Raw genomic sequence first — 17,494 nt, 5'->3', positions numbered from 1 at the left:
CGCTGTCTCACACTCTGATGACCCAGGATGATTCCAGTTCTCAAATAAAGTAAAGTAGAATAATTTGTTATTTGAAAATAGCTTCCAGCTTCTAGATGAGTTCAGAATAAGCAAATGCTCACAATAGCTCCCACATCCTCTGTGTGAGTATCGGACCCAGTTGAGAGGAATTAGTAAAACCAACAGTAGTGACTTGTTCCCACAGTGTCAGTGCTGGTTTTCTGACTGCTGTCTGGCTAATGGAGGCTAAGGGAAACATAAATCTAGAGGTCGATTGTGTTTGACAGGGAGTGAAGGGTTGTAAAATAAACACGTAACAAGACCAACAAACTGTTGGTGAACTGAAAAATACAGCCTGGTTTTGTTATAACATTACCTAACTTGTAGCACTTGACGCAGCTACCCAAACCTGCATGTTGTCATCAACTGAGTAACAGAACAAGCTGTAAACACAACACTGACATTTTACAGGTGATACGTGAACCATGAGATTTATTGTAGCGGAGCACCAAAGTGCCAGGGGCCCAATGTTATTGTATTCATCTCTGCTGTCCTTCGGGAGACTCCAAAGACATTGAAGTGGACCATAAAGTAAATCAGCTTTCAAATCCAACTATGGCACAATTAACAAAGTAAAGACTACCTAGACATTTGATGGAGCAGCTTGTTTCAGGCCTACCTTGGTGCCACAACCAGGGTAAAAGTAGGATCGGCCTGATAATAGCATCATTTCTGATTGGCCTCCAGCTTCTATGACACGCCTGCAAGCATAGGCACGGAAAAGACAGTGGTAGATTGAAGCATGTTTATCAGTTTTCTTTAATGTCACAAAAAAACATTCAAAACATCAAAATGTAGAAGTCTGCACATAGATGTCAAATCTGTAAACATATTTATTTGAGAATTACATCAATTTACCAAATTTGTTACTTTACAAAGTAAATGATTTGAATTTCTATTAGTGGCATTTTACATATACAGACAAGCCCTTAATTAAATTCTAGTTCAAACATGAACAGTTACATTTAGCAAACTGAAGATGCCCTGAAGAAAACAGCTTCAAATCTAGCTGCTTATAGTCTTCTTTGTGAATAAATACTGCGGTAATGCTGTTTTAGGATTTACAATCTAAATTAAATACATTAAGGTGCTAAAGTACAACAAAGCAATGACTTGAATGAAATACTTTGTTTTTTGTTTTAAAAAAGATGACACTGGGTAGGGTTTTCTGGCCTAAACTGGTTTTAATCATATTTGAGGGACACTTGCATTTATCAGTAATTACACATCTGAGCATTTAAAAAAGGCTGTATGGAGTACCCCAAGGCTCCATTCTCGAGCATCTTCTGATCCATAGCTAAGTGCTACTGGCACTGTCCGCCACATGTCTTTTTATTGGTATTGTGTTTTTGTTATATATTTTCTTAATGGCTTTCCATCTTATTTAAATATTGTATTACCTTGATGTTGAAAGTTACATTAAATAAGGTACATCAAATGAACTCGCCTTGCCTATGTATAAAAATTGTGTTTGTGACTAATTTCAGTAAATACAATTAGCTTGTGTGCTGAGATAATTACCTACTTAATTATTGTATTTGATTTTCTGTGGTTATTTTCAAACAGTTTTGTTTGTACTATAAAAAGCACAAAATAAAAATGGCTGCAGTTATCATTTTAATGCTGAGATCCTTGTTGAAAAATAAAAAATGCAATCACTAATTAAATTAAAGGCAACTTGCACAAACTATGCAGTGTTCAAACTGAAGTCTCACTTATATTGCTTATAAATGTTGAGATTGCAAAGAAAGTGTAAATTGGTTGAACAAATGTCCCTGCTTGGACTGAGCAATGACTCACATTTTTCTCCGGGGACACTTAGATTTTCCTTCAACGACACCACAAACACATTTAACCTCTCAACCTCCATCACAAACCTTCTGCAACGTACACAAAAAACCAATCTGCCACATAAACCACCCACATGGCTTCTCACTAATCTCAGGCATTTGGATGTTTCATGTGGACCCTCTCTGCCATCTGCCTGGCGCTGTACAGAGACACTCCCATTCCCATTGTGGCCATTGTCATGGCAATGGGATCAAGGAGACTGCTCTGAGGCTGCATCCGGACCTCACCGGAGACCTGCCTCTGCAAACAGGACGGATGGAGAGATGAAGACAGACAGACAGTAGTTTACCATACTAGTCTGATCAGATAGCAGTTAAAGTGGTAGTACAGTATGCTACTTTTTCACATTATGGGCCACAATGTGTATACTGTTTATGTGTACTGTGTGTGGCAGCTAAAAAACTTTTTGTAACGGCATATGTTTTGATTCTATTGACTGATATTCAGGTTCTTCCAGGATTTATTGTAATAACTTTGGTGACTTTTCATCCAGCAAAATTGACAAGTCAAAATCATAATTTGGTTCAAAAATCCCATCAGCCTGAAGAACTTTTGTGTTTAGTTCGGCTAATTAGAATATAGCATGCTAATATGTTGAAAATACAAATCATTTTGCTTCAGTCAAATTTCTTTTAGTTCGGTACAAAGGTTTGTAGTTGGTGACTCTGTAATGCATCACTGTTAATAAAGCAGCTGCTCTCTGTTCTGCTTCTGTCTGTCTCTGGTTGTGTGTGTCTGGTAAAAGTGTGTTCAGTGATATGCTGGTATGAATGATTTCACACAGTTCAGTATAAAAACTCACTGGACTCACAGATACTCTGTTTATGATGTCAGCCTGTTTGAGATCATTCAGCAAGCTTTTAAGTATGTATAGAATTTAATGTCGGACTTTGGCTTTGATAGCATCAGCGTCAGTAAATACTCTCTTTCGTGCAGCCTCTTGCAGTGTAACACGAGCTGTGAGAGTGAGTCTGAACAGGTTATATAACGTGGCCTCCTGAGACGAGCTCTTATAATATCACTTCCCTTCTCCTGCCTCAATTTAAAGCATTTCTATAAAACGTGCACAAAGATAATCTGTCAAGTTTTGACACCAAATATGTTTACCTTCAGAGTGGATTGATTTATCTGTGTCTACATCCTATTTCTTTGTGGGAAACTAAACGTTTTGGGGAAATGCTCCAGCTATTGGAACTAGTCAAATAAAACATAAAGAGAGAAATAATACTCATGTGTTCTGAGTGGTTGTGACCGACCTGGAGGAGACGGAAGTATCCTGGTGTCAGTCTTCCCAGTCTGATGATCATTTCTGCTCTTGGAGCTTCTCAGACGAGCCAACCTTTCTGCAGGGGAGCAAACACTGTCACCACTCCTCCACAAGTTCACAAAAAAACATTCAAAACATCAACATAGAAGTCTGCACATAGATGTCAAATCTGTAAACATATTTATTTGAGAATTACATCAATTTACCAAATGTGTTACTATACAAAGTAGATCATGTTTACAATGTAGAAAGTGTAAGACCTGAGAAAAAAGGATTTTAAAGGAGGTGTTTTTTTTCCATCAGTAGTTCCCTAACAAAGCTGTTTCTTTGTAACCTCTTCTCTCAAGCTGCATATTTATATAAGCTGAGTTCTTGAACGAAAAAGGGAATTTATCTCCTTAGATTCTTTTATGTGAATTTTCTTTAATGGTCTGTAAAAGTAAATCTACCCAGTATTTTGTTGAGTTAAAGTAACACAACATGTGCAAATGGTTCTGTAGCAGGAATATGTTTTTGTCCTTTTTATCATCTTTTGAAACCCTGAGATTCATGTCCCCCCTTGGGAGGAACCTGACCTCTTAAAACCAATGGTTTAAAAAAAAGGGTGCATTTGAGACATTTGCCATCTGTTTTATCTGCAGATAATCTGGACTAGTATTGTTTATAATTAAAACAAAACTGTTTTGTAATTTACTTTTAGAAAAGCAAAAATTACGAATGTGCTCAGCCTATGGCGTGTCACTGAATGCAAAACTCACAATCTTTAGTACTTCCACTTTCCACGCTTTTCATCAGGAGTCATCTCCAGTCTTCTTTAAACAGTAATATTCTAATCAATATTCAGTCAGCTTTTCCACACCAGAGCAATGCATGTTGAATCTACTGTCATACTTTTAAATAGTTTCATCGGTCTGTGTTACGTTATATTTACTTTAATCATCTGTTAGTACAAACAGAAGCCAGATAAGTCATTTGTAAGACAATCTTTAAACGCAGAATAGCTCCACTCAAGCTGTAACTCCTTCTGTCTATTGAAACCTGACATTGTCTTTTGCTTTAAAATCTTAAACCATTTCACTTTATTAAATTTAAATGTCACTGAAATTAAGAATTGGCATATGGCCCTAAAATAATCTCACAATATTTCAGGGTATATCTGCCATATTAAAATTCTTGAGCTTATGACAAAATACTGAGTATATTAACACAATATTTTTAAGTACAAGAAAATAAAATTGCAATTAGTGTTATTGTTTTATATGCCAGTATACATTGTAAGCGTTTTTCTTCAAATGTTCGGTAAAAGCTAAAAAAAAGAAATCTCTCTGAGTACATCTAAATAGTTGCTAAATTAACAGGCGATAACGTCAACAAGTCGGAATATTGCCATTATTATAATATTATAATAATTTTTCCCCCCATAAAAAAGTATATATGTATTATCGTAAACAATATGATATGACAAAACCGTGACTAAAATGTAAATGTGAAACCAAGTTGAATATAAATTATTTTCAATTTGTAACAAAAAAGCAGAGTTACTCATCAGTCTTTGGATAAAACAAAGTCTCACAGTTTGAAGTTAACGAGTCCTCAGGGAGTTGATGAGCAACCATCAGCGCTCACCCTCACCTACACCGACGGCTGCAACAGCTCAGCACCCGCAGACAGACATGTGAAGCCCCTCAGCAGCCTGAACAAACAGTGGCAGCCTGTCGTACTGAAGAGGTTCCTGTGTGTCCCTGCTCTTTTGTACAGTGTGAACGTCCCAGTCTGACAGGGCTCAACACTCACAAAGCTGCATGAAAAGCCGCGGCCTGTCAGAGATGATTTGGTCACCCAGCCAGTAAAATGGGTGAGAACAGAGAGAGAAGAAGAGGCTCTGTGCAGCATGTTGCACGCTTGAAGGAACATGTGTGTTAATGCACTGCAGTGACTTATGTAACCCAGAAACACTACAGAGAAAATATTTTTAACAACTGTCATAAAAGGACCTGGGATCCACAGCTGCCAAACATACTGCATGAGGATTAACTTTTACTGGATATGATTAGACTTTTGTTTGCATTTTATTAGTAATTCAGTAATTCATGTTCAGGGCCTCACTGTTCATGTTGTTTATATAAAGGTGGCATGTTGGAGAATTAAGGCATAGAAACAAATCTAAACATTTTAATTGTATGTTTAATGATCTGAATGTTGTGGAAAAAAGTTTACAAATCAAATACTTAAATTGCCTATCAAATTATCTGAAAAGACCCTTACTGTTTTATTTATTTAATATACATGAACAGTTGTCCATGTAAGTCAGTTTGATGCACTGTGTGTGTGTCTGTTTAAGAGGACTGGAGGTGGACTAGACTACAAGGTTCTGATTGTGCACATCAAGTGACCTCATGTCTCAAGTCTCATGTCCGATAAAAATACTTCAGTATCTACAGACGCTGGGAAAAGAATTAGAAGCTATGAGAAATAGACAACAATTCATAACATGTTAGCAATGTGCTGCAAAGTTTAGTTTGTTTTGTGTTGGGTGTAGATTAAACTCTATAAGATAAAATAAAGGTGCAACAATAATTTAAAGGGCTTGTATTAAACATCATTCTTTTACAGATGCAGTGCTGAAGTATTCTGGGTCCTGTGTTGTAGGTCCCACTTCGTCCTGACCTGCAGCCTTGATGGGAGCTCTAGCCAGCGTCAATTTCACTCCTGCGGGCCCCTGAGAATCTGTCCTCTCTACAGACATCACCTTTCCAATGAAATGCTGAAACACAAAGCAAAACACAGCATGTGTAAATCATCAGTGAGATCATCTTCTTGTTGTTCTGCTCAGCTCTTTGTCACAAGCTGGTGAGTTGAGAGTTGGTAGATATATTTTCACTGATTTCCCTTGAAGCTGTAAAAGGATTTAAGGTGAAACAAGTATTTTTTTTCAGCCTCAGTGCACAAAATTAAAATATTGGAAATAATGACTTCCTCACTAATTATTACTTCTCCAAGTGTTGTGATTTCCGGCTTTTATCTGGCTTTTTTGTGAACCAGACACAACAAAAGGTTCCCAAATCACATTGCAAGATGTTTTTGATAAAGGGGATGAAAAAACTGTGCAGAAGATTTTGTTGTAGTTCCTCCAGTTTGCCAGTCGGGGTCAGTAAAAGTCTTCTCACTTATTTTCAGAAAAACTGATTTAACCACCTTGCTTAACATACTGCAGGTTGTATCTCCTAAAGCCAGAGAGCCTTTGGATCCTTTTAAAATCTGCAATATAAATGTTGTGTGTCAGTGAGAGACCTCTGTAAGATGAACTGCAGCATCCTCGTGCTTTGGGTTGGGTCTAGATGATTCAAGATATTTCTCCCTCTGTGCTTTTACTTCCTGTACAAAAAAAGGCAGCACAACATAAAAACACCATTCTTTGTAACAGCAATGCTGACTTGAGGTTATATCTGAGGTTTTAAAGATAAAAACCTTTAGGATTTCATAGTTGGAAGTCTTGGAAACGTAACTGTCCCAAGACTTGTCTGTAAGCTCCCGTTGCTTCCAATGAGACTTAATCTGCAACATAAAGACACCAAAAAAAACATTAGGATTATGAAAACAAGACGTCTGCAGTGTCTACATAGGTACGGTGAAGTCTCACGGACAAATTACTTTCAGTGACAACATGCATCAATTTAAATTTATTAGAAATCAATAACAACCTTGCACTCTCTAAAAAAATATATTAACTTAAACTAGAAAATGCTTTGGAAGAGTCTGGAGCTGCCTCAAGATACTGTGTGTTTTGGGATAGTTGTACCAGATTCATTCATTCAAGTTTGTGCAATGCTTCATGAGAAAAAAAAAAAAATTTTCAGCTGACTTTCACAGATGTTGTCTGTTTGTGATTACTACATTAAACTTTCAGCACCTCTGTGTACATGAGCTCCTCCTCGCCAATGTCCTCCTCCTCCTGTAGCTCCAGGATTCTGTTTTGTTCTGTTGCGACCCTCCTTGCCGTGTCCTCAGAAATCTTACAAATCGTACTCAGAGCTTCCTTATCGGGGGTGATCAGTGTCACACCGTCCAAACTCAGCTCCCTGCTGATCTCTTCCCACACCTCACCGACCTAAAGCAACAGGACAGACACCTCAATGTTCAAAGTGCTTCTGTGTCTGTTGAAAATAGACTTCAACGTGTTTGCAGGAGATGTGCTAATAATTCTAGAGTTTAACTATACAACCAGGAACATCTTGGTCCCCCACATTTGGCTTATTGACTCTAACTCTATTTGACTCTTATCAATACCGTGATTACAACATCTTTCAAATTATTGTGATGGTGTAAATGACACAATCCTGCTTAAAACTGGTGCAATTACTCCAGGTGCAAATTCAACTAATTTCATACCCATCACTGGCATTCTCTTTGCTTAATCAACAGCATTTCTACCTTGAAGTCCAGATATCTCTTGACAATGCTCAAAGTCACATGATGTTTTCTTGACAGTCCAGGAAGGTCTTGAAAACCTGCAAAAGTAACCAATTATTGTTTTTCACAACATAGTTTTAAAATTTCAGTATACTATACATGTCTTTTTTTAGATTAACTGTAGTGCTAATTTTATCAAGGCTGTCATCCCTCCCTGCTTACATTATTACAGTATTTTAGCATTATGGTCACTGACCTTGCATGCGAAAACCCCATCCAGCCTTTAACTGATATAGACATATGTTTTGTTTTCTACAACATGGTTTGGACTACAGCTTCTAGGCTACATGATAAAAACAACATTATCTACATATCTACAGATGTATTGTTTAAATAAAAAAATTGTTTACGTTTTTACCGGTCTAATCATTAAATAACTTCTTACCAAGTTTGCAGAAGATGGAGTAAATCTTTGCCCGCAGGTTCTCCGATAGCTCCAGCACTGCTGAACTCTGTACGTTAGCAGGAAATGACAGCTGTGTATCCTCCTGCTGGTAATGACTGAGGAGGGGACTCCGGGGATCTTAAAAGTGAAAAAGCCAAAAAATAACAGGAAAACTAATATGAGATTCAAATTCAAATCATTGGTTAATCCTTTGCTTGGCGTGTGTTGAGATTTTGTCCTGCACTTTCTACAATGTGAAAAGTAGGACTTTTGGCTCTACTTCCGACAATAACTTGAAACATGTTAGTTAAGGGCTGACGTCACACCTGATGATCTGCCAACCAACAGGTAGATACAAGTGACCGCCGTATTTCATTGATGTATTGTGTGTTAACTGAACTTCCTCACAGTCTTGTCATCGGTCACTGGCGTCTCCCTTAGAGATAGGGTGAGAAGCTCAGTCATCCGAGGGGAGCTCGGAGTAGAGCCGCTGCCCCTTTGTGTCGAACGGAGCCAGTGGAGGTGGTTCGGGCATCTGGTAAGGGTGCCTATGGGCGCCTCCCTAGGGAGGTGTTCCGGGCACGTCCAGCTGGGAGGAGGCCCCGGGGAAGACCCAGGACTAGATGGAGAGATTATATCTCCAACCTGGCCTGGGAACGCCTCGGGATCCCCCAGTTGGAGCTGGTTGATGTGGCTCGGGAAAGGGAAGTTTGGGGTTCCCTGCTGGAGCTGCTGGCCCCGCGACCCGATACCGGATAAGTCGATGAAGATGGATGGATGGACCAACCACCAAGGCAAATTCCTTTTAAGTACTAACTGCAATTAAACTTTCTGATTCTGATTCTGATTAAAGTCTGCAGACTGACCTGAGATCCCTCCGTGTTGGTTTCGGCTGACTCTGAGCTCTTCCTCCTCTTCCCTCCACAGCTGCAGCAGGAAACTGGGAGCTGTCTGATCGCTGCTGTCCCTCCAGCTCAGGATGTGGGACACAGTGTTGGGGTTGTCACATAACTCCAGCAGGTTGGCGAGGACGTTGCAGTGCAAGCATCTCGGACATGACTGAAAGGAGACACCCAAACAGTTTCATTACAGTTCTTTTAATGTTTTGGTGCATTATAGACACAGTACAACAACAAATTTAGTTAAGCTTCAGGGATTGGAAATCAATCAACTACTTACACTGAGTAAGTCCAACAGAAGAGATACCCCTTCTTTCGCCAAAAAGTAATCTTCTGTGGTGTAGCAACCAACAATGCAGGACCTGATGGGATACACACTTTCTTAACTGTGGGGAGTCAATGAGTGCTTTCCTTCCTGTTTGTCTACCAAATGTTTCAAAACCCAAAAGTGAATTATACTGTTTTTACACTTAATGTGTCTTGGACTGTTAAGAAAACGCTACAACAAGGCAAAAGCCAAGTGTAAAAAACATGGGTATAAGGATGACGTTAATAGTTTAGCGATCAAAAGGAGGTGAGAGTTTAGTATGTTATATCAAAATTATTATTTTATTGAACATTAAGGTAAATAACATACATTTTCCTAGTGATTACGTTCAAGTTTAAAAAAATATTAAAATCAACAACATTCATTACCATCTTAAATAAAGTTAAACATAAGACATTCTAAAACCAAAGACCTCTGTGTCCTCAACAATAGTTACATGCTTTAATGCAACCAAGACACATTAGACAGATTCAAATCTGATTTTTGAAACCATAGGAGGACACAAGGTGTGGGTCTTGATTCCGATCCTGAAAAGAAATAATGACTAACAGAGATATTAATATGCCTTCAGTTAAGGAAGACACGCTGATGTGGCCAGTTGTAAACTGACTCTGGAAATGACAAGTGTTAATGGGGCATGTGCTGGTATGTTTCATGATTATGAATAGGGGAGTGGTAGCCTAGAGGTTAAAGAAGCGAGCATAGACCAGGTTCAATCCCAAGACCCACAAAAAGTGAAAGAGCAGCACTTGTCCCTCCCTCATCACTGATGTGCCATTGAGCAAGGCCCTTAACCCCAACCAGTCGCCAGCAGATCTAACTGTGGTTGCACTGGGCAGCTTCCAGGTGAATGAAGGTTGCAAAAAAATGCCTACATTTTGTTACATATGTGCCTGCACATTTTGTGTTAATAGCAATCAAATTTAATTGAATAAATTCAAACAGTTAATCATTAATTTTGAAAGTCGAGGTTTAGCTAAACTGACCACACGCAGTCCACTGTGGAGAGGATGAGCTTGTTATGTCCCAGACCGCTGTAGAAGTTGTTGGAGCCTTTCCTCAGGAAGTGAACTGCCATCTCAACTCCTTCTGATCCAAACAGTTCCTGTAGAACAACACACCAGGACTGTCAGTATGGAGATGTATTGCTGTAACTGAAAATGTAATGTTGTGATCTGAGCATGAGCTAACTCTGACTGATGAATACAAAGATAAAGAAAGTTTGAAGTGAAAATTAGATGAAATAACAGTAAGTTGTAAATGTATCATTGTTGAAAAATCTTCACTTGAAGCTCTAAAGCAAAAACATTAGATTTATTAATGTGTTGATTAAAGCAGCAATGTTTAAATTGTTTTAAAATGTCTTTCTTTGGCAGTTACCAAGTGGTAGTATCAAATAAGACAAACATGGAAAACACTGACCACATCAATTTTCACCAGCTCTGTGTGTAAAAAGTTGTTCTCTTGTCCATCTTTTAAACGGATTATATCCTTATCCTGATGCATTGTTTGTCTATGCTGTTTTTCATGTACTGTACGCTGTAAAACAAATTGCCCTCCGGTGACAAAACTAAATTTGTAAGTTAAAGTTAAAATTCACATAGTGACTTTAAGTTAAACTACTTCTCAGCTGTCTCACAGTGACTTTTGTAATCCCACAGGTTAGTTAAAAAGAGCTTTTATTGGCTGCATATTCTCAGCTTTACCTTTCTATGCATGTCACTCTCACACAGCGCTGAAAGTATCAGTTGAATATCTGACTTTATCTCCAGAGTGACTACATCATCCTCATCAGGGCTTCCCTCCATCTGCATCAAAATCCCTGACAGAATACAACAGGTACATCTGTTTTGACCATGTTTGTTAATAAAATGTTTCTACTAATGTTGTGCACGTTTTAAAAAAATTTACCAAGGAGCTGGTTGATGGTTCCTTGGTCACAAAGGTCCAGGTGGACTGAGTCTTCACCTAAAGACGTCACAGATCTCAGCACTCTGATACAATGTCGCATTTGAGCCTTCCTACTGCCTCTTTCTCCAATGTCACCTTCACCAAAGAGAGCATCTGGAGGAAAGATATAAGTGTACTGTTATGAAAAAAAAGACTACAATACCCAAATTATGGGAAAAAAAGCACAGTAATGGGGTTACAGCTTCAAAAAGTGTTTTTTTGTGTTCAAGTGTTCATTTGCATGTGACATGTTGTATGGAAGGTGCTGTTGAAGCACTTAAAGCGGTTGAAGTGTCAGTGGAAGTTGAAGCACCTTCAACATCTCAGACTGAGTGAGCGGTGACTCATGTTTTGTTCAAGGGCACTCGGACAGGACACATGACTGTTGGAGTTTGACCTTTGACATTTCCAATAAAGGACAGTATCTCTCTTTAGTCTCTTGTGAGAAAGGTTTTCCTTGCTGCTGTCGCACCAAATGCTTGCTCTTGGGGGGGTCTCTGTGAATTATAGAGTGTGGTCTAAACCTACTCTATCTGTAAAGTGTTAAGAGATAATTTATTTTATGATTTGGCACTATGAATAAAAACTGAATTGAAACTTTAATTGTTTGTCTCTCCACGTGTTTTGCAGCATCCTCACCTTGAGCAACGCACCAGTCCAGAATGAGCAGCAGACACGCGTTCCCCTGACAGAACATGTAGTCATCCAACATGAGTGGAGCGAGGGTGGAGAGGACCGCCAGCGCCTGAAGCTGGAGCTGCTCCTGCTGGACGGAGGACCACTGACATGAAGCTGACCGAGGCTCAGACGAGGCAGCAGGCGGCTTTACAAGCGTCAACAGAACGAGCATAACATTTTCCTCTTTATACAGCTATGAGAAGAAAACAAAGAAGGAACATGCAGTGTGTTAAAAATGTGACCTTTAGTCAAACAGTTAAAGAGACACTTAGTGTGACACTGAGTGTGGGACTGACCTGCAGCGCACCTAAGTCCTTTGACAATAAAACCAACAGATTCAAAAGCAGCTTCTTCATTTTCAAGTCTTCATTGTTGTAGGTGAGTTTGAGGTTGTGGATCAAAGGGCTGTGACTTTTCACTACAAAATAAAGGAAGCCATTTTGTTATCATAAAAGATGCTAATGTAACTGTAGTTGTACTGTAATGTTTCAAATGTAAAAATTAGCAAACATGTATGAGTGTAAGAGTGGCCTCACTCTCTGGAAATGTGACCAAAACCACCAGCTGTTTAGCAAAGGAACTCTCCTAAAAATAGAAACATGATGTCAAGCAAATTGTGGTGACATATTTTACACACCTTCTCAATATCTGACTATAAATATCAGCTGCAATGTGTTTCCATTATACAATGACCTATCCTGTACTCACAACAAGCAGAGAGTTTGGATTTTCCGCGATTAGAGTTGTGATCACAAGCAGATCATTTCTGAGTTGGAGGTCAGATTGTCGGGATCCGCTCATCAGCTGGTGAAAAAACGCTTCTTTCAGTGATCTGATGAACAAATGAACCAAAAGTAAATATCCAGAAGTTTTTTGTGCAGAATGAAAGGACAAAAGTATTAATTTTTTTAGAGGTTAGACATTAATTCACCCCTAACTCATTTAACTTGAAGTTTGTTGATTCATTTAAAGGGATTCACATTTTAGGTTTCTATGGGTTTCAAGATCTGTTTATGTTTAATGACATCAAAGGTCATTAAAAGAAATTCACTCTACGAGCACACATTGTCCTCATTAGTCACATATGAAAACATGTTAAGCCCACAGGGGACATACATGACACACTCCATGCAGCTGAGCTGAGCAGTGACCTCCTTGCTGCCTCTCTCCAGCAGGTTCCAGAGGATTTCGGTGGAGCGAAACAGGACCTGACCGGACGGGTCGGGTTCGTTCATGTGGAGACAGATCATCTCTGCTCCTCGTGCATTCAGTATTAATGCACAGTTGATATCTGTGGTTGTAAAATAAAATGCAATTGATGTGATTCATGATAAAACAACCCACTGACTTGTTGACATTGACACAATGACACTTGTGTCATCACTGTTTTGATTGTTCATCTGATTATTATTCGGTCATGAGATGATTTATGCACTTGAGAGTAATAATAAAATCAGCTACTGACCAGAGGAGCTGGAGAGTATCTGAAGTGTCTGCAGGAGCTGCAGCTTGATGGCGGGCTGGTTGTCCAGAGCGGCCATGGAGAGGAGCAATGTCTGAGCCAGGTCACTGCGCTCCAGCAGCTGCAGCCTGTAGCCTGGAGAGGTAGGCTGAAGCCCTGCAGAACACACATTAAAAATAGATAACAAAATACATTTTTGGATGGCAAATGTAAACAGCAAGAAACAAACTAAAGAGAAGACATGAGAAACAACAAATACAAATGCAGAAAACAACCCATTATTGCTTACAAGTGCCTCTTAATAGGAAATCGACACTACTGAAAATTTTCGTGAAAAACAATGAAAATAATTAAAACAATAGATTCAAAAGAGCATAAAAATTACAGTCTGACTGTGTTAGTGTTTAAGTACAAAGTTGTTTTAAGATAAGATAAGCCTACATTGATCCCAAGAAAGGAAATTCGGGTTGAAAAATGAGTTTGACGATTATATTGATATACAGATTGATAAGCCAATACTTGTTCATCATATCAGCATTGTGATGTGTCAGTAAGACTCTATATTAGGTAAAACATTTAAAAAAAAACGAAGGAAAAAAAAAAACCACACACACACACACAAAGAATACTCAAACAAAACCAAAAGAAAGAAAGGCCCAAGCATGCCATCACAGAAGCCATGAGAAAACCTCACTCTGTGAAAGTCTAGAAAATTGGTTGTCAGAGTGGAAAGTCCGAGGCTTTGGCTTGGTGGGACGGTCCGTACCGTCAAGCAGCTGTTTAGGAGCCACACAGCTGTAGAATGATTTCACAGACTCAACTATGTGCTGCCTCACTTCAGCATCTGACACCCTCATCAGACAGCCTGCCAAGAGAAACACATCTGTCAGAGTCACTTGTCATCGCTATTCCTGTTGGGAGAAATTGCTTTCTTCTTTTAAAGACCAAATCAGACTTGATCAATGTAAAGCAAAAACCAAACTGTAAAAAACAGAAATCAAAGTTAAAACTATAAGAAGGAAATGCTGCTGTAACAAGGTAATTTCCCCGCTGTGGGATGAATAAAGTATTATCTAATCTAATTTGATCTAATGTCTTCCATTAAACAGTCACACAAGCATGTCAATGTAAAAACAACTGCATTACCACACAATGATAATGATTATTTTGGGGGGTTTTCCCTTTTATTGATAGTGACAGTGTATAGAGTGAAAGAGTAGAGAGATGGGGGATGACACCCAGCAAAGGCTGCAGGTCGGATTTGAACCCAGACCGCTGCAAAGTACTCAGCCTACATGGAATACACGATCTTACAAGGTGAGCTAGAGGTCACACCACAATAATGGGACTTTGACACATAATACATGTAATATAAGTAAGCCTTGTCATATTTTACATATATTTTTATTAACAAATCTCTTGGCCTGCTGCAAGAAATTCTCACCAAATATGTATTCATCCACCACTGAAGATAGTTCTGAAAATTACCTGTTTACTCCTGTTTAAGTTATGTTTGCCAAAAGCAACAGTGCTACAGTATAGTTTAATGTAAAACTATGAAATTAAACTTAAGTGATCCGTGTACCCATGTGAGAGAGGAAATCAATGACGTCCTGAGCGTAGTTCAGCTCATCAGATGCTTTCTCCTTTAGGAAGGGAAGCCTGAGATGAAGCAAATTAACATGTTGATGTTGTCACAACAAAAACATCAGTTTTTCTATGTAGCCTTGAAATATTTAAGTTTTTTTACCTACAAATTTGAAGTGCCTCACACAAAACTGGTACATATTCAGGATGATCCGTCACTTTCTCAGCACAGATGTTGAGTATTTTGGAGATACCTGTGAGGTCCTTCAAAAGCTTGAAATAATTTAAGAAGAATAAAATAGAAATGCACGCTCATACAGAGATAAATCCCAGTGAGGGAGGGGAAGTGATAGGGAAAAGGGTTACCATGATAACTAAGGTTATTTCTTAACAAGGAAAATGCTGACAGCAACAGCGATAGAGCTGTAAATGAGAGCCTTGGGAACGCCGTTTGGCTCCATGTTCAGGTTGCATAAGAGCAAATCTATTTCCATCACTATACCAGGGGACAGTAATGACGAATATTTGACAATCTGCTGCAGTGTGTGACACCTTAAAGAGATTTATTTTGGAAAATAGAGACACTTTTTGGAAAGAGAAGTCTGCATAATCAGAAATCAGAAGACGGAATCCAGAACAAAGGATACAAAGCCAATTTGGTTCCTCTTCAGTAGTTTTTTCAGTAAAAAACGGTGCCTCTCCTTCAAGTTAGCCTTTGGTAAAAACAGAATATACAGTTTGATTACATATAGCATAACTTTAAAACAGAAAAAAGTCTGATGACATTCAAGTTTAACTTACTGTCAAAGGATCTTCAAGAAGACGAATCACCTTGATGAGTTCAAGATTTTTAACGCTGATCTGCTGATAAATTACAGTTTAGTTCAAAGTTTAAACTGTCTTGCGTCTTTGGTGATGGACAGACTCGAACACAAGTTTGTCACAATTATTTGTTTATTTAAATTAATTAATATTCTGTATTCTTAAGATTTGACAACATTTTGCACTAAAATGTGCAAACATTCTTGTACTATTTAGTTGCAAGTTTTCTTTGAGTTTAAAAAAAGCATCCACAAGCACTCTACAGCTTATTATACAATATGTTTTTTAATTAGGTCAATGCACTTTATTTCCAGATCCATAGTTTATTGTAGAAGTAAGGGATAAAGTATGGTTCAACATTTTGTAAGGCTTTTTAACCCTTTTTTTTTTGTAGTTTCTGGACTTAATAACTAAATTCAGAGCTTTGCGCCATCTGGCAATTAGGGAAATGTTTAATAAATTGCAACAAGTCCACTCCACTTTCTTTAAACAGTTAAATTTTGCCAACTAAATGTGATTATATACAATCTATTGTCTTAATCATATTTAAAAAAATGTAAACATGTATTAATATAAAATATACTGTAGTGTATATACTGGATATATTTGACAAATCAGCATCGCTGAATTAACCAAGTGGAAATGTACCCTGTTGCCTCTAACTAGCGTTACCCATCAAGTACAGCTCACACAGCAGACTACACATGGCATCTTAACTATATCCAGCCCAAATCTTCAAACCAACCCACTCTCCATGTTAAAGGACTACCTGGTCACTGATTTGCTATGCCTGCTAATTACTTAAAAAATGTAATTAATTAATTTACTTCACATTTTTTAGGACTATGTGAGCATAAACGGAAATAATAAATACTAAAAGTGTTAAAATCAGATTTTGACATTGAGCCCCTCCATAAAATATTAATAATTCTGGACCCAATTCCCTTTTTAATAAATATTGAACTTTTTTGGTGCGTATTCCCATATTTTCCTTTTATTTCCAAACAACATAGATACATTTGACTGCATAGAGAGTAAGGACATTTTCTTAATAGTACTTTTGCTTTTTAAGTTTTGAGTGAGACTTGAGACTTGAGTAAGATGGAGTATTTGTTAATGGTGGTACTGCTAATTAGTTATTTTAGGAGATCTTAATGCTCGTTCCACCATTAAGGTTAGATGAATATGAACTGTTTACCTCTTGAACACGCAGGTTCTTATCCGATGCTCCTGGTCTGAATAACGTTACAGGAATGTCCGCTTTTCTTCTCTGCACAACTTTGCTTGAATCCATTTCCAAAATTACACGGAACTTTTTGCATTAACGTCTTAACGTTACTTTAGCTAAACATTGTCGGTTCGTTTGACTTTTTGCCACACGAAATTATTTTGCTTCCAGGTAGTAGCTAACGTTAAACATTGAAAGAGTCAGTTAGCGTAAACATAATAAACGCGTCCAAGTTCAGCTACTTTCTAATGTCGGTGTTTGTTTACTAAAAACAACGAGCTAACATTAACGGAAACATAAGCTAAACCCGAGTTGTTTCTAGTAATAAATTCTGTTAAAACAGCATGTAAAAGTAACGCTTTACTTTGAGTAAGTAGTCCAACATCTCCGTTTGCATCTTTTCATGTTGGGTCTGACCATAGATGTACTGACGATGTAACGTTAATACAGTTGCCATAGTTACCGTGTACTACGGCAAACAGTGGAGCTCAAAACTGACCCGAGCAC

The 17,494-nt window shown here is 38.2% G+C and overlaps 1 protein-coding gene across 3 annotated transcripts; it reads right to left on the bottom strand.

Annotated features, from left to right (window-relative positions):
* Nucleotides 1-875: 875 nt before the first annotated feature.
* On the bottom strand, nucleotides 876-17,493 carry LOC117956636 (cilia- and flagella-associated protein 69-like). 3 transcript variants are annotated; one of them, XM_034891799.1, is made up of 25 exons: nucleotides 16,958-17,493; nucleotides 15,739-15,798; nucleotides 15,585-15,650; nucleotides 15,101-15,210; nucleotides 14,936-15,012; nucleotides 14,045-14,215; nucleotides 13,354-13,506; nucleotides 13,005-13,179; nucleotides 12,597-12,720; nucleotides 12,425-12,473; nucleotides 12,185-12,306; nucleotides 11,850-12,081; nucleotides 11,172-11,324; nucleotides 10,967-11,082; nucleotides 10,247-10,365; nucleotides 9,213-9,294; nucleotides 8,900-9,092; nucleotides 8,034-8,171; nucleotides 7,610-7,686; nucleotides 7,089-7,286; nucleotides 6,647-6,733; nucleotides 6,470-6,553; nucleotides 4,752-5,942; nucleotides 3,168-3,254; nucleotides 876-2,151 (listed from the first exon to the last, which is right to left on the bottom strand). In XM_034891799.1, exons 1-23 carry the CDS (start codon nucleotides 17,051-17,053, stop codon nucleotides 5,778-5,780), a joined length of 2,847 nt encoding a protein of 948 aa, XP_034747690.1. In that variant the 5' UTR covers nucleotides 17,054-17,493; the 3' UTR covers nucleotides 876-2,151; nucleotides 3,168-3,254; nucleotides 4,752-5,777. The 3 variants fall into 3 exon arrangements, with proteins under 3 accessions (XP_034747690.1, XP_034747691.1, XP_034747692.1); XM_034891800.1 differs by having other exon boundaries at nucleotides 4,811-5,942; XM_034891801.1 differs by having other exon boundaries at nucleotides 14,117-14,215.
* Nucleotide 17,494: the final 1 nt, after the last annotated feature.

The sequence above is a fragment of the Etheostoma cragini genome, chromosome 14, assembly GCF_013103735.1.
Source record: "Etheostoma cragini isolate CJK2018 chromosome 14, CSU_Ecrag_1.0, whole genome shotgun sequence".
Lineage (NCBI taxonomy): Eukaryota > Metazoa > Chordata > Actinopteri > Perciformes > Percidae > Etheostoma > Etheostoma cragini.
The sequence above is the reverse complement of the archived record's forward strand: the minus strand, read 5'-3'. Positions and strand labels throughout refer to the sequence as shown.

What these genes read in the sequence shown, in the direction of transcription:
- LOC117956636 (XM_034891799.1), bottom strand. Translation starts at nt 17,053, where the DNA reads ATGGATTCAAGCAAAGTTGTGCAGAGAAGAAAAGCGGACATTCCTGTA. An exon ending in TTTGGTCACATTTCCAGAGA is followed by an intron (nt 12,307 to 12,424) that starts GTGAGGCCACTC and finishes TTTATTTTGTAG; the next exon opens with TGAAAAGTCACAGCCCTTTG. An exon ending in AGGACTTAGGTGCGCTGCAG is followed by an intron (nt 12,082 to 12,184) that starts GTCAGTCCCACA and finishes TTCTTCTCATAG; the next exon opens with CTGTATAAAGAGGAAAATGT.